The following is a 17274-nucleotide window of genomic DNA, read 5'->3' as shown; positions in this document are numbered from 1 at the left end:
GTCAGCAGTGTGATGCTGTTGCAAAAAAAGCAAACATGATTCTGGGATGTATTAACAGGTGTGTTGTGAGCAAGACACAAGAAGTCATTCTTCCACTCTATTCTGCGCTGGTTAGGCCTCAGTTGGAGTATTGTGTCCAGTTTTGGGCACCACATTTCAAGAAAGATGTGGAGAAATTGGAGAGGTTCCAGAGAAGAGCAACAAGAATGATTAAAGGTCTAGAGAACATGACCTATGAAAGAAGGCTGAAAGAATTGGGTTTGTTTAGTTCAGAAAAGAGAAGATTGAGGGTGGACATGATAGCCGTTTTCAGGTATCTAAAAGGGTGTCATGAGGAGGAGGGAGAAAACTTGTTCCTCTTGGCCTCTGAGGATAGAACAAGAAGCAATGGGCTTAAACTGAAGCAAGGGAGGTTTAGTTTGGACATTAGGAAAAAGTTCCTAACTGTCAGAGTGGTCAAACACTGGAATAAATTGCCCATGGAGGTTGTGGAATCCCCATATCTGGAGATATTTAAGAGTAGGTTAGATAACTGTCTATCAAGGATCGTCTAGACAGTATTTGGTCCTGCCATGAGGGCAGGGGACTGGACTCGATGACCTCTCGAGGTCCCTTCCAGTCCTAGTATTCTATGATTCTATTGTGTGTAATATAGGCAAATAAAGTATGTGTTTATAAAGAATATAAGAATATGTTTGTGTGAGTTCATAATGCACTGAAATCATTTGGGATGAAACACACTATCTATAAATATGAACTTCTGTTGATATTCACTATTTCCTAAAAGCTGTGTCTGAAAGCTTTAATAATATTCCTCATTCCTGCAGGCAGAAATTGACAGTAGTTAGTAAACCTTCCAATAATGGAGTTAAGTGAACACATTTGTCATTGTGATACTCCGGTCTCTCTCTAGACTCCTTTATTTGCCATTTGCATCATGTCTTGGAATACCCTGTTTTCAGGTCTTAGGTTGCTGCAGTATATATGTTGTTTGCTTTTCATCAGTCCTGTTACTCTCAGAGTATTATTTTTTTTCTCGTATTACATCCCATTCTGAACTGACCTTTATTTATTAGTGAAGTAGATCTCTTGATATTTTCCTGTGCAGTTTTCTGAAAGACTGTTCTGTGCCCCCTCTCCTTCTAGTCTTATATAACCTAACCCAAACCTATCTGCAAAGGGACTTTCAGCTCAAGAGGTGGAGCATACCCTGTAGTTACTCTCCTCTTCCCTCCAGCTGATGTTGTTCTGTTTACCAACAGAAAAAATCCTGATAAGCATGTGATTATGACAATGCTATGACAGTTTACTCCAGCTGATAAATTAAATAAGGCTATTAGCCAGGGGATAAAATGGTGTCCTTGGCCTCTGTCAGAGGCTGGAGAGGGATGGCAGGAGACAAATCGCTTGATCATTGTCTTCGGTCCACCCTCTCTGGGGCACCTGGTGCTGGCCACTGTCGGTAGACAGGCTACTGGGCTAGATGGACCTTTGGTCTGACCCAGTACGGCCATTCTTATGTTCTTATGTAAATATTAGTACGTTAAGTCACGAAAGTACCTGTAGCAGTACAAAAGTTCTTGAAATTGTGTTCTGGAAGTCCTTCCAGTCTCCTTTTTTTCTTTAGCAATTACAGTGATTCCTCATTTAACACGTGCCCGCTTAACATGTTTTTGCGATAGTACGATTTTTTTTTAGGGAATTTTTTTTTAATTACACAACTGTCCCCGGAATAACACAATTTAACCTGCAGGCCCATCACCGGCGGCTGTGCGGGGCTTCCTCCGCTTCCCTGCAAAGCGGCGGAAGGTTTGCTGCTCGCCACGCTGTTCCCCGGTGACCTCCCCTCGCCGAACACAGTGCACATCCTGGCAGACCCATCACAGGGGCATATTCCCAACCCAATCCCTCTCCCTTCTCCTCCCCTTTTCTTCCCCAGAGCCAAACACCTCCTCTCCCTGCTGTGACCCAGTCCCCTTTCTCCCCCAAACTTATGTCCTGGTCCCAACAGACACCACCGCTTGAAACGCAACCCCCAGCTTTTCCATTATTTTCAATGGGAAAATTGACCCCACATAACATGTTTTCACTTAACACGATCATTTTCTGAAACATCACTATAGTGTTAAATGAGGAATTACTGTACTCATTTGGACAATTATAGGTCTGCCTAAGTTCAGATCTAATCTACAAACTTTTGCTAGCATAGTGTTACCAGTTAGATATATGAGGATATGTGATCCCTGACTGACAGCGTTGTGTCAGCAAAAAACCCTAGTGTAGACTCAGTTATGGTGGCAAAATTCTGTATTTTCTAGCATAACTTATTTTCCTAAGGTCAGCTGACATAATCTATACCAGGAAAAATGTAGTTTTGACAATACAAGCTGTGTCCTTGATAGGAGCACTTTTTCAGTATGGTATATAGCTCTTCTGGCGAAGTTCATCTTGTGTAGACTTGGCCTTAGTGGTTACCTGGCATTCATGATGTAGTTGTGTTGTTTGACGTTAAATTCAATGGAATTTGGATACCTGATTCCATTATGCCCCTTTTGAAAACCTCAGTCTATGCACTTAGATATTTAGTTGTAGAGAAAACTTCTCTGAAAACAGCCCATTTTTATATTTGTTGCAATTACCATTATTTAAGGAAATATATTTTTGTCAAAGGGCTCTAAATAATACTATATACTATAATTAATATTCTTCCTATAGTCTCCTTAAACTAGCATTTTGAGTGACCTTGATAAAACTGTGTTTTGTCTTCAGACTGCCTTTAGAAACATTTTTGCACATTTAAAATAGATAACCGTGAATTTACTTCATTTTCATTTAATCTTTTCATACTTCTTGACTTAGGCTACAAGTGGAAATGACTTTAGTCATTGTCTAGTCCCTAGTGGACTTTAGTATTCCACACTACAATCCCTACAATTTGGCCATTTTTGTAGTCTTAAACTGGAATAAAAAAATGTTAACTGTTCTCATGCATTTTATTCTTGAATGTATGTGGGAAAACTTTCACAAAACCTTCCCCCACTATGCATGAATTGAGGTAGTTTGTCGAGTAGTGTCATCCTGGGTGCTCCACTGAAGGTGTTGGGCTCATCCCAGCGCCGCAAATTGGAGATTTTTAGTTAGCAGGAGCCCAGCTGGACCGCACATACGCACTCACCGTCTCGCGCCATTTGTGCTCTTTTGAGGAGCGCGGTCCAGCCCCGCCAGTTCCTCCTAACCGTTCATGGCCGCAGTCGGAATCCAGATGAGCTCCTCCTCCATTCTGATGAAAAATAGGAAGAATAAGAAAAATAAGAAAGATTAGTTTGTTCGTCCCAGTTTAACCCTTTCCATTAGTTATAGTTCATAGCGTTCTATTTTAGTTTTTTAAAAAAAACATATATTAAGTTTTTTTCTCCTGTTCAAGAAAAGAAGGCAGAGACAGAGAGACTATCTTAAGATTTCTGGTCACACAGGATAGTTGCCATCATGCCCGGATCCCCCGGGTTCAAAAAGTGCACGAGATGCGATGCCTGTATCAGATGGCCATTTGCGCTGTATTAAGTGCCTCGGGGAGGGTCACATCCCTCAAAAGTGCATGCATTGCACTAAGTTAACCGCCTGAGCCAGGAAGGACAGAGAAATGTGGCTCAAAATGCTGCTTTTCAATAGAGTATTGCAGTCGCCAGTGGACGAGACTCCTGTGGGGCATAAGTCTCAAGACAAGAGGAGTTCCGCACCTTATAGGAGTGTGGGTGCAGGAGATAGACCTGGCACCTCCAGTTTGCCACCCAGGAATGTTAGCGGCAAGGCAGGCAAGGGCCATAGCACATGAACTCCGAGCCCCACCATAGTTAGCGACCTGGCGCCGACGGTGCACGCGGCGTTGCAACCAGAATCGGCAACGGCACTGAGGGCCCATGCTACTACAAGACCAAAACCATCGGCACCGAAGGCACTACAACACCCACCTGTGGTGCCAATGGGCTCAGCACCGCTACCAGCAGCACAGGCGGCACCGCTGATATCAACAGCACCAACATCACCACTACCGACACTGCTAGCACTGGATGACATTGTCCCCGCACCGACCAGCCTACAGCGCACAACTCCAGTTCCTCCGCTTATCTTTCCAGTACCCACTAAGGCACAGTGAAAAGTGAAGCACGTCCGCACACCATCACCTAGTCCAGAATTGGATATCTTTTCTCCGGAGCCTCCTTCTCCAGCTTTGTATCACTCTGGAACCCAACAACGTGTTCCACACTACATTTCTTCCCGGGAACGGTACCTAAGATCACCACGTCGATCTCTAATGCCTCGACAATATTATCCTCCTTACCACTCCCAGTTGCCCTCACATTATTCAGTGAGGTTAAGATTGCCGAGGTCTCCAACACCTTCAGTATATTCCCAACACTACAGGAATGCAAGCAGGTATTCCCCGAGGCACTCCCCTCATGCATATCATCACAGGTGACACTACACCTATTATCACCACAAGTGCCCATGCTCGCGAAGCGCAGACTACTCTAGATCTAGATCACCGAGACATAGGCGATCCCTGTCTCCGCAGCATCTGACCCACGACAACCCCCCTCCGCGTACAGCTCCTCCGACACCCACGGAAGACGTGCCCTCCACCGCTAACCAACAGGAGAGGGATGACAACCTGCCTCCTGACCATGAGCAGCATCACTTAGATTCCCCCACTGACCAGTCATTTTCCTCACCTGATGATGCAGTGTTTCAGGGGGATTCTTCTCCGACAGATGACTACAAGCAGTTCCAGGAGCTTTTTAAAAGAGTCACTCAGTCACAAGAAGTTCAGACCACAGACGTGGCACAAAAACAGCATCGTCTGCTGAAGAACCTACAACCGTCGCAAAAATTGAAACTGGTGCTTCCCTTTGATGAGGCCATCCTGGAAATCGTTAATGACATCTGGCAAACTCCAGCCTCTACACTGCTGAACAAGTGGTTGGATAAAAAATACTTCATTTAGTCTAAGGCCACAGAATTCTTGTTTACACACCCCCACCCCAATTCCATCGTCATGGACGCCGCTCAGCAGAGAGTGAAAACTGCACAGGGTGAGTAACCCTTTCTTCTTTTACTCTTTCATAGGCAAGAAATTCAAGTGCAAATTGTTTGGTTTGGTTTTTAATAAAAACTCCCTTTTATGCCTTTAATGAAAGTTAAATCTTTGTAGATCTCTGGATCTGTGTTTACTTGCATAAATATATTATTTTTAATGTTACTGTAAATTAATGGACATATTACCTCTGCCCTTCTCTATGTTAGGGGCATCTTCTGTCTCCTAAATAAGAGTGTTCATAATTCATTTTATTATGAATTAACACAGCAAGCACCCCATCTTGCTATCTTTCCATGCAGTATTTAGCAAAAGACATAGGAACTTCTGTTTTGTTAGCAATGGTTTATTGCATTGTATGCTTATGTGTTAGATGTGCAAGGCCTTTCATTAAACAGCAGGATATTATTAGGCATAGCATGAAAAGCCTTTATAGTGTATCTGCCTTGTTTAAACTTGGCCCACAAGCAGACTGCAGACTAAAAGGGTGAGCAATGAATTGAGAGTTGATGGCAGGCCCATCGAGGTCCTAAGGCTCAGGTGGTTGTCAGCCATAAGTTTAGCTTAGCTCTTTCAGTAATTTGTCACGCCTTGGTCTGCTCCTGCTGCGCCAGCACGTGCCAGCTTAGTGTCAGAGTGCCTGTTCGCCAGACGGCCACTCAGGCCTAACATCCTGCTGTTAACAGGACCAGCGGCTTGCTGTGGCAGTATGGAATACAGAGCCTTGGCAACAGCCAAGTGCTGTGCAGAATAAGCATGTTCATAATGAGATGTGAATGGCATCAGTCAGTCCCTTTAGAATAGCGTCTAGGCGTGTGCCTCCTCTCTTAGGAAGTTTGGCAGCCTATTCATTAACAAGAGTCATCAGGAGTTCAGCCTATAATAGTGAAGCAGCCCCAAATACACTCAGCCTAATACTTGTGCTATCAGGAATGTGTGCTGCTGGGCTTTAAAAGAAAATAAGTAAATAAAATCGTCAGCAGGTGCGGTCTCTGAAATGCTAAGTATTCATTTGCTTCCTTCAGTTTCCCAAAGGAAGTTTATAGAAGGATTTATCATGTGTATCTGTCTCCATTAGCATGAAAATCTTTCTAAAATGTCTTTTCACCCCTGTGACTACAGTAACTTGCATATGATTAAGACATAAACACATTGATTATCCCCACTGAGACAGACCACTAGAAATCTAATGCTGTATTATTTTACTCTGGCTTGAAAAGAATGTTCAGTCATTTTTAGTGTCTCATTAATGTAACAGAAACTACAAACTTGCGCCGTGGAATAATTCTAATGAGTAATGTAGTCTTTTGAATTACAAAAATTCCAATCACCTACATTCTATTGAGTTGCTGGTGTTATTTCATCTTCTCATAATTTGGTAGTTACGAATTGGCACTTTCTCCTATTTAATGCAGCCTCATAGAATTAGAATGCTTTCCCATATGACAAAAACACAATGAAGATCTGAAAACTTTTTTTTAAATGAGAAAATGGGGAATGAGATGTCATACTGGCTTCAAGTGTTGATTCATAAAGTCATATGTGAGTTTCTTCAGTCCATTGTAGATTTGTTTCAGACGTTATCCTGTTATTGGAAATGCATGATTCACCTTTTGAGAAAACAGAAGCTGCACACAAAAGGAAAAGATTTGCTTTCTCCACTGTGGAAAGCTGCTGCAAGCAGGGGTCCTATTAAGACAGCTGGAAAGTTGCTTCAGCTTGTTACGCTTGTAAGTTTTATTGGTGACTGGTTTTTGATTACACATTTGAATGCTGCATGTTCCAGATTGCCGAATTTTAATGAAAAGGCAATAATCTTGGTTTAGATTGCTTTATTGTCTGTATTGTATAGACTGTACTGACTACAAGGTCTTATTTTATTAATATGTATAATTTATTGGTACATCCAATGATAACTTCTGCAGAATAACTTTAATGTAAACTTTGTATGCTGAGGAATCCTATTCAATACTGTGTACTTCCTTATTTTAAGTAGTGCAGTGATCAGTTGCATCTGTTCTTTCCCTTTTGCTATAACCTGCACTCTCAATTCCATTATTTTTGATAGGATAAAAAGAAAACATGTAAGGCAAATATTATCTATTGGGAGCATGCTTAACTTGTGACAACATTTCTGTTGACATTATGCTTTTTTACCTTAAAAATATAGCATTTTATTTCCCAAGAATATACTTCTCAGGTCTTTGGTTTCATTCCCACTAACTTCAGAGATCTCTTGGATTCAGTCACAAAGCCATTCCTTTTTCAATGATATTTCTATTGAAACAAAATATTATTGATATGGCAAATAATATAAAAAAGAACAATGTTATTGCAATTCAGGACTTAGGTTTAGAAATCTTAAATATTTTAAGAATTTTGAAAGGCATATTTTTCACACCAGTTATGTAGTTCTCCACATGTGTTTGTATGGATTGAACCATTAGCATTTTAAGACATTGTGTAACAACATTTCATTTTGCATGTGCATTTCCTTAACCTGATTATTGCAGTTATGAGGAAAGAGCTCTGTATCTTGAAGCAATAATCCAGAATCACAAAGAAGTAATGACATTTGAGGATTTTGCATCTCAGGTCTTTGCTCCCTCTCCTACCTACTCTCTCAGTGGAACTGGTGAGTCTGTATGTTATTCTTCTGTTTAGCACTAAGAAGCACTTGAGCAGCAGATGTACACCTGTTTTTCATAGATAAATGCTTGCAAATTTAAGAAGAGCATTCTCCCTCTGAATCAACTAATGAATATCAAAAGGAATGATGACATTCATTTTAATTTGTTTTGCATCAGAGCTATTCACTCAGTTCCTTTCTTCAGCTATCCTGTTAACCCCCGAATCTAGCAAGGTTAATGAACTTTCTCTCAGTAATGTGCTCTGGTTCATTCAGGAGTGTGGGTTTCTTGCTGAGCTGGGAATATGTTGTTCAAAAGCTATGCCTGAATCAGTGCTTACTTATCAAAAATAGTTCCTCACAGTAGAAGCCGTTGCTGCTAATGCTAAATGGGGATTATGCTGCTGAGATACCAGGGTCAGGGATTAATGCAGAAGAAGTGTAAGGATAGTGTTCAGTTAGAATATTCTAACAGTAATACAGTATACTAACATTGTCTTTTTAATATTTGATATATCAGTGGACAAATTTCAAACTTCCTACCAATGCCTGGATTAGAATCTCATTTTTTAACTCGATTTCAACAATTATTTCACCAGTCTTGTTGAATGATGGAAATCTATGTAAAACTCAGTGAATATATTCTTCACATCATAAGATGTTAAGTTAACATCAAAGCTCAATAAGATACCAGTTGCTGCTTTGTCATTTTAATTATTCTTGATAAATCAGTTTTAAAGGGAAACCTTAATTCTAAAGAGTAGGTTTCTAGCACCCTCCGGATTAATTTTCCTCTCTTGTGGAAAAGTATATGGTCATTGCCTGATGAATTCCTTAATAAAGATTCCTTAATCCCTTCTTTACATCCATTGGGTGTACACTTCCTAATTATTTCATGATACTCTCTTGGATTGTTTAATAGATTATTTCAAACCTTTATGAACGTGTCAGCACATCTGCTTTATTTCCCTTTACTCTGCCTTGTTAACAAGTATCTTCCATCTAAACTGAAAAATTGAAGGAAGAAATTAAATTTACTGAAATAAATCACTTACAAATAAAATCAGCCATGCATCATTGTTTAACATTACTGGCTCCAATCCTTGAGCTTTCAGAGCTTTGTTAGGAGATAAGAGGTATATGCATGTACTTGTATTGGTCGCCAGTAGCAGCAGGCAGAAGGCTTTGGAGATAAGCAAGCTGGCAGAAGTAAAGGGGAACCAGTGCTATTTACATAATCGCGCCTCTGCTTCCTGGAGAGGCGTCAAGAAACACAGGGATGGCCTCTATTGATCTTTGTTGAACTGGAATACTAAACAACATTAGAAAAGCTTATAACTTAAAGCTTTGATTAATGTTTTCTACATTAAAAAGTAGAACAGCTGTGAATTAAATTCTTTTATATACCCTGCCAAAACTCAGAGACGAAAAAAATTATCAATTTCAATAGAAATGTAGATTTCATACCCAGTTTTGTTAGAAACTTGGAGTTCTTTATCTGTTTAGATATCAGCAACTAAAATGCATCTTGGCAGAATTTTAAAATACTTTAAGTATATTTTATTGTCTTCGTCAATCTTCCATACTACTGTTCCACCACATTTGCATACATTATTTGGTCACCTTGTTCTGATCAAATCAAGCATAACTAGAAAAGACATTACTGTGGAATAATTTTCTACATTTTATAATTTCTGTTAAATGCCAAAATTACCTAAAGATCCATTTAAAATGTTCACAAGTTAAATTATTCTAGTACTTAATAATTATTTTCTTTTCCTGTGATTTTTGTTTTTCTTATCAGAACTTGTCACAAAATTCAGATCTTGATTTTTCAGCCTTCCAGAGTTTGGCTTTGGGCTTCAGTGTATCCAGTTATAGTAAAAGGCACAAAATTCAGACCCAAGCTTAATTTCAGAATCATCCCCTGCCAGTCTGTCTTATTCCCCCTCCAAGGTTTCAGGTTATTCTGACTGAGCAAATCTTTAGTCTACTCAGCATTATAAGACAGTTAATATCTGTTTTAAACAATCTGTTGTAATTAGAGAATGCTGGAAGGAAAACACAGCAAACTGCATGTTGGAGAAATTAATTTCATTTATGGGCTTTAGAAAATGCTATATCATAAGATTTCAAATGATGTGTTAGAAGAGATGTATCTATTTAATAGTTTTAAAATAGAAATGTCTATATAAACAACTTCCTGAATCATGAAAATTATTTATCATATTAGGCTTTACAAAGACACATGTATACATGACTCAAGAATTTCCCTATTCCAGGATTAAAAGAAAATCTATCCATACTTTTACTTATTACTGCTTACTTACTAAATTGTTTCATGTCAGGATTACTATGATTCCTATTATAATTAGATTTCAGGACTGTGCACTCTTCGGCTTTAAGTCAATATTGAAACCCGGATATAACTCAAGTAATTGCACGGTTGTTGTTAATCCTGAATAGTCTCAGGGCTCAAGCATTAATATAGGTCCTGATTCTGCAAAAAGATCCAACAGAGCCTCACGGAGGTGGGGAAGCTCAGCATGGGCACACTGATCTGCTGACACACATCTTCCTGTAACATCTGGGACATTTGGATTAATAGAACTTTTCCATTATTATCATTTTAGATTATGATTTTGTAGTAGATCTTCCATTACCAACTCAATGTCTTGCTCTCAGGGCGCCTCTCGCTGGGATGGGGTGGGGAACCTGGGACTCGAACCCGCCACCCTACCCTCCGCATATAAAAAAGGAATCGGGACGGTGTATATTTGCATCTCTATGTGCAGATGCTTCATGAAATGGTATTACCATTCCTTTAAAACGGGGGTGGGAAACCTTTTTTGGGTCGGGGGCTGCTGACGCACAGAAAAATCAGTCGGTGGTAAGAAGTAGGGAAGTGAGAAGCAAAGTGAGAAGCCCCTGACTGAGAAGGAGAAATAAACTCCCCACATTCCCCTCGCACCTAGGGGGGCCCCAGGCTAGCAGATTTTGTGTGCTCCAGCCCTGCCGGTAGGTGGCAGGGGAAGCTGGAGTGCCAGCACAGGCTCCCCAATGCTGAGCCTCAGGGGTTGGATCCCACATCCAGCCCCCAGGCCTGAGGTTCCCCACCTCTGCTTTAAAACAAAAAGAATGATACCATTAAATTCATATTAATGAATTCACATCCATTCGTTCACATCAATGCCTGGAAAAGGAGACTGAATTTATTTTGTGAGCTATTCCCAGAGCAAGTTTGAGTGCAAACAAATACAAGCTGTGATAATTTCAGCTTGCAAGTATTACGAGTGCTGTACTTACAGATACAGTTTCTACTATCCATTGTGTCTCGTGTCGTTCAGAATTTTACCTTATTTAAATGTGTATGTAGCAGAGTGGCTGTGCAATTTGTGTGGAAGTGGCATTCTTCCATTTTTGAAATTTGACACATGTTGATAAGATCTCTGGTTACACAGAGGGGGATTGCCCATTTCAAAACAGAGAAATGAAACTTGCAAAGAAAAGTGGAACTGCCCAAGGCAGGTCAATCCATCACGCCCACCCTCACTCCAAGTAGCAAGCCAAGTGGAAAAATTGACCCTGGACAGCTTAAGCTTTCATGGTGTATTTAGGGCCCATTCTTCCTCCATTTTAACTTCAGCAACACAGATCATAATCCATGCTCACTGTATATACATATACACAATCCCAGATAGTACCTAGAATTTGTAAGCAGTTAAGAAATGTAAGATTTAAAAACATCCTGTGATATACTGTAAACTAGATTTACCTGATATTGCTCAGGTCCTTCACGACAAGGAGCTAGGTGTGCATAGGGGGTGTGCAGGAGTCAAGGCAGGGGGTTGAGTATGTAGTAGGAGGGGAAGAGGGGCTGAGGGCAGAGGGTGAAGGGAAGCCACCAGCAGCTCCCAGGGGCCAGCCCAGAGCAGCAGAGGCCACATTGCCCACGTACCGGCTGCCCCCTGTGGCCATTTGGGTGTATAACTGCCCCTGCTATCACAGCTCTCCCTTTCCACTTAATTAAATAATCACATTCCATGCACATCCTACTGTCCTGGCATATCCATACCCGTTAGGGTATGAGAAGAGGAAGCTGCTTACTAAATGTGGTGATTGTAGCTCTTACCGTTTAGGAGTTCTTGAATAAATGGACTCAGACGGACAGACAGACACAAACTCTCTCAAATATTTAATAGATGAGTGCAATGAAAACATGGCCATTAATAACATGCAGCTTTTATTAATTCATTGTACTTTCATGTTCTATGACAAACTCAGACAACTAGCAAATAGCAAGAGGCTACTTAATGAATGTTGCCCCAGACTCTCATGTGACATGGATTATAAAGTGACCACTGGCTTATGCACCCATCCTGCAGATGTTTATGGGGATGCTTACCTTTGTGCATGGGAATACTCTGATTTCCATAGCTCTTTGTAGGACCAGCAACTTTTCATAAGTAGTGCTAGATCTCCATGCATCTTAGACACTGAAAGTACAGAATGTACACATCATGATTCACTTATGAGACATGCAAATTTAGGATCAACAGATCAGAATAAGGTCCTTTGTTGCTAAACCGTAATGTTACATGCTCTGTTTTAATTAGGCTGCATATAAGAGTCAACCGTGGACGTCCTCCATAATCCCTCAGTATTTAATTATTCTCACTCTGTCCCTTTTCAGATTTTCCTTTAAAGGGTGTTCTTAGCTACATCCTTTCCCCCTTCTTCCTCCTGCCTCTCCTTGCAAAAAAAAAAAAAAAAAAAACACAACAATTATTGGACAAAATACTGGTTCTCCATACAAACTTCAGAAAGTGCAACTTGATGGTGCATCCTTTCAAAAAAGCAATCCTAAATGGTCAATACATATGTACTAACAGGTGCATAAAATATGTTCGCAAGCCTGATTGCGCTTGTTAATGAAACAAGCAGAGTAGCAGTATAAGATTGGAAGCCCAACAGTGATTTTAATTCCTCTGAGATGGAAATATTTGAAAGTTCTAGTAAAGGGAATCAATTCTTTTCACATAAGTTCCTTTAGAGAGCTTTGTGTTTACATTTGGATACTCATCGTGTTAGTGTTCTACTGACACGAGACTCTAAGAATTGTATCTGCAAGCATTCTTTTAATATTGTAGTCTTGCAGTTGATTCTTCAAAGGGTTAATTGGAATGGGCACACTTGACTGCTGAGAGGACTGATCTAATCACTGCTATATCCAAGTGCATCTGTTCACCATGAGGTCATTTTTGTGCATGCTAATGATTTGGAAAATAAAGCATAATGCTTGACATTATCAGAAAGGATATAAATAGTGTAAATCTTTACTTTTTAGTAGCCAATGGCTATTGCAGAATGAAAAGAAAAACAAATGAATCTCAGATTGCACTTTTTTAAGGCGGCCTTTATTTATTGTCACTGGACTAACAAGAAAACTATATAGGATAACCGTGGCACCCGATAACATATGTTGATAAATGGATTCTTTAATGAGTATTGCAGCATTGCCCAGGAGCACTACTTCAGTGAAGGAACTGTAGTCGTTTCCAGCATTCTCTGGTTTTTAATGCCATGGAACTCTTACTAGCTCATTTACCTCAGATTGAAACTTAGCAGCCAGGTCGCTCCATTTTTCGTTTTGTTTTTATTTCAAAATGATATCAAATAACTAACCTTTCTTTTATTTCTGGAATGTGCAATAAAAAAGTGTTCCCTGCCCAAGATATATTTACTTTTTAAAAGTACCTTGTGCTGAGTACTTAGTTTTTAGGGGAAAAGAAATGCTCAGTGCAGCCATGTTATTTAAAAAGACACTTTTTATAATTATGTCTTGATTTCCTTCTATTCATTGTGAATACTTTGGGTATGGCTACACAGCAGTTAACGGCCACAGCTGGCTTTGGTCAGGTGATTCATAGTTACAGCATGCAGGCTGCAGGACTGTAACATTTCAGAGTAGACTGCAGAATAGAAAATCACCGTCACTTTAGAAGTGGGAGGGTCCCAGATCTTAGGAACCAGTCCCAACTGGTTCGGATGGATTCCTAAGCTCCTAGAATCATGGTGATTTCCTCATCCGTAGTGGAAAGAGGCACACATCATAATGCCATGCAGCAGTTTGACATTTTCTGATCTGGAAAGATGCAGAACTATAATTGCCTTGGAGTGTTGCATGTCCAGACTGGAATGTGGTAGCTGAAGAATTGTATTCTAGCCCTTTTCTGAATTGTGCTTGGGTAACTCCAGTACCATCAATCCTTCAATTTCAAAAACAATGTTTATATCTAAATGTAGAGGAAATGTAACAGATTATGATTAGTGTGGAGTCTTGAAAAGTCTAATTGGACTCTCTGTGACTTTGCATTCTAAAAATCATCAGGTAGGTCAATGATAAGAGGAAGATTCACAAAACTCTCAGAGTAGATACTAGAAGCCTTGATAGTATGTAAAATACAATTATTGTGTAAGCGCAAATTCACTTAGATGTTAAGAGTTAATCACCAAGTCCTGTAAGAAACCTGGTGCCAAGCTTGCCTTACCAAAGGCTGTATGTAACTCTTACAGACCACCAAAAAAGTGTGTCATCATCTAGGGTACTCTGTCCTATATAGACACTACAGTTACAACCTCAGTAAAGTCGTCATCCTCTCACTATGTAAGGTACTGTGTACCTAAAGGACTCTTATGGCTCCAAATTAGGATTCAATACTTAGAAACCACAATTTAGCAGCTACAGTTCCATTGTAGCTCCAGACCTCTCCCTTCAAGCATATAGTGTTGATACTCTTATTGTCACTCTATAAAAGTGGTCTGCCTGTTACTCTCTCCATGGAGAGCGGGTGGGTTAGCTGGCACCATGTTCTTGCCATGCCAGTTACTATTTTGGATATTCCCTAAAGTAATCCTCCTTCTGCTTCCCAGATCTGTTCAAAAGATTAATTTTCATCTCCATAAGGATCTGGACATTGATCTTCCTACCATTTTGTCCTCAGATGACTCTATATAGGGAAAGGGCTTGGCATTCTGTAGGTGGTATTGGAGCCTTGAAGTTGTACCTACTGGGAATTTAGGGTTTCTCCCTGTTTCTCCTGCTTCACCCTCCAAAATAAAAAGATCATTCCCATTTGGTCATTGCTAACTGGGTTTAAAGAAACATACATCACAGTTTCCCTAATACATGGGCCTTAGAGCTTACTCTCATAACATAATCTACTCTAGGCAGGCTGAGAATCTTCATCAGCACTTGATATTTCATCCATGCCTTCACATGCCCTTATCACCTGCATCAAAGCTCCCACTGATGCACCTTTTGAGCCTGTGATCCTGAGTGCTGTAGTCCAAGTGTCCTTTGGAAAATTCCCCAGATAAGTTTTCCCAGTCTAGGTTTGGTTATTGTTTGGCCAGGCTCAGTATCCTAGTTTAGAGAACCTTGAGCAGACCGGCAGATTTTGGCCCTTCCACCTAGGGAAGCTATCAACTGGCAAGAGAGAGTGCGTTGGTAGCTGAGGTTGAAGAGATGGCAGAGTTTTCTGTCACCTGATTGGTGGAGCTCACTGATTTTTAAAAGGAGGAAAAACTCTTTAGTTTTCAGTTTGTTGGAGTCCCTCACAGAAGCCCATTTTATAAGGAGGAGCAACATTTTTCCTTTAATCTAGGAGCAGTCTTTCCACTAGATCTGACAGAAGCACAAATCTATTTCACCCTTTCAATAATTGTCAATGATTCATTATAGAAAATTTAGAATCAGTGTGTTCAAACAAGATAGCACTGAATTTTTGGTCCATCTTCTGGGTCCTAAATGGTGAATTTGTGAGATTATAGTCATTTCCATGGTAACAAACTGATATCATAAGCAAAATTGTAACTTCACTGAAGAAGCATGTAACTGCTTGGCAGTAATGAAGAAATCTCATTCAAACACAAATGTCTGCTGTAGTCACAAGGAAAACACTGACAATTACAGCCAACATCATTTCTCCCTTTCCAGTAATGATCTCTTCTTTCAGGCTGCAATACCCTCCTTAATTCAGCGATCTGCTAATGGGTATGATGAGTCTCAGAATTCTGAAACTCCTCCGCTTGCTATCTGCAATGGAATGTGGGAAGAAAACATTAACATGCTAAATTCACCATTCTGATTTTATAGGCTGATCAAATGCTTAACATTTCTAAAAGTTATTTAATATTTACTATTGTGTATGTTGGCAGATGATTTGCACAGTTTTCAGGAAAAGGAATACTGTAGGAAGTAGTAAAATTTGACTGTTCCATTCAATCAGTGACAAAAAGCTATAGTAAATGCAAAGGGCCAGATCCTGAGATGGTGTCAAGCAATATAGGTTGGTGAGTTCCATTGAAGTCATGCTGATGTACACCAATGAAGGATCTGTTCCCCTCTCTTTTATGGATCTAGTCAGGCAAACCTGTTAAGCAGTGGCTGTGCAACAGGCTTTCCCTGTCTTGTGGAAGGGGCTTTCCTGCTCTACAAATGGAAGAAAAAACACCGCGTGGCTGAAGTTGCCTGGGGGATCAGGGCAGATACCATTGCTCACAATTTGTCTCCCCCCCCCCCCAGGACTGCTTAGGCCATGGTAGCTACTTCCAGCTTGTTGTAATCACTGTGCACGGCGCTAGTGGCTATGCTCTGCATAGTGCAATCTCTCTCTGCCTGGGCCTGGGCCTTTACATTGTTGGTTTGGTCAGGGCAGCTCTTTCCCCATGATCTCTGGAAGAGACAATGGTGGGGGGATCATCCTTCCTAGCAATCAGTTCGTAGAGCAAGGAATGTTAACTTGATGGGCCTCTCTCTTCTTCCAAGCTGACAGCTCCAGCTGCTTGACCTGTCAGGCAGCCAAGAACGCTCCAAGCAGTATGGCCCCTTTAAAATTTCTTCCCGGGTTGACAAATGCCAGCTAACCAGCCAGCCAGCCAATTGTGAGCTAGCTTCCTGGGTGATGGTATCATTCCCATTCACCAGCTCCACCTTGAGAAGGGGTCAGCCTTAAAATACCGGCCAGCCCTTTCTCCAGCATTAGATGGCCTTTGAGATGGACTAGCTCCTCTGGCTATGGAGCTTAAGTGTTTTGTGGAACTTTGCTGGCTGCAAGCAATTGCAGAAGTGGCTTTGGGCTGATTAGCCCTTGCTGTTTTAATTATTCCTTTACTGTAGATCATTGGTTTTGATTTTAAAAGCTCTAATATAATGAATTATTTGATTCTGAGGGGTATCATGCTCCCATTGCCTTCAGTAGGAGTCTTGGGAGATTAGCATCTCTCAGGATAAGTTCACATCCCTGGAAATATTTCAAGTCCCTCTTAGTCTTGGGTGGTTCTTTTTCTGAACCACAGATAGTCCAGGGGCTAGGGCCACTATTTAATTTCCTACTCCACAACGGACTTCCTGTGTGATCTTGGCAAGTCACTTAGCCTCTCTGTCTCTGAGATCCTCTTTTGCGCATTGAAGAGAATAGCACTGCCCTAACTCACAAAGGTGCTGTGGAATTAAATACATTTAAAAACTGTGAAACACTTGGATATCTAC

General features: G+C 40.6%; 1 protein-coding gene across 5 annotated transcripts in view; it reads left to right on the top strand.

Moving 5' to 3' along the window:
• Positions 1-17274, top strand: part of RALGAPA2 (Ral GTPase activating protein catalytic subunit alpha 2) — a 379885-nt gene that overhangs the window by 346991 nt on the left and 15620 nt on the right. For all 5 annotated transcript variants that reach the window (XR_012903061.2, XM_075925792.2, XM_089777560.1 and 2 more), the window contains one exon: positions 7606-7727. Coding sequence is in view for 4 of the 5 variants with exons in the window: in XM_075925792.2 (XP_075781907.2) it covers positions 7606-7727 (122 nt within the window). In the remaining variant the exon portion in view is untranslated. The remainder of the gene's footprint in view (positions 1-7605; positions 7728-17274) is intronic.

Source organism: Pelodiscus sinensis, chromosome 3, assembly GCF_052426305.1.
Source record: "Pelodiscus sinensis isolate ZL-2025 chromosome 3, ASM5242630v1, whole genome shotgun sequence".
Lineage (NCBI taxonomy): Eukaryota > Metazoa > Chordata > Testudines > Trionychidae > Pelodiscus > Pelodiscus sinensis.
Note: the sequence above shows the minus strand (reverse complement) of the source record. Positions and strands in the feature narration are given on the sequence as shown.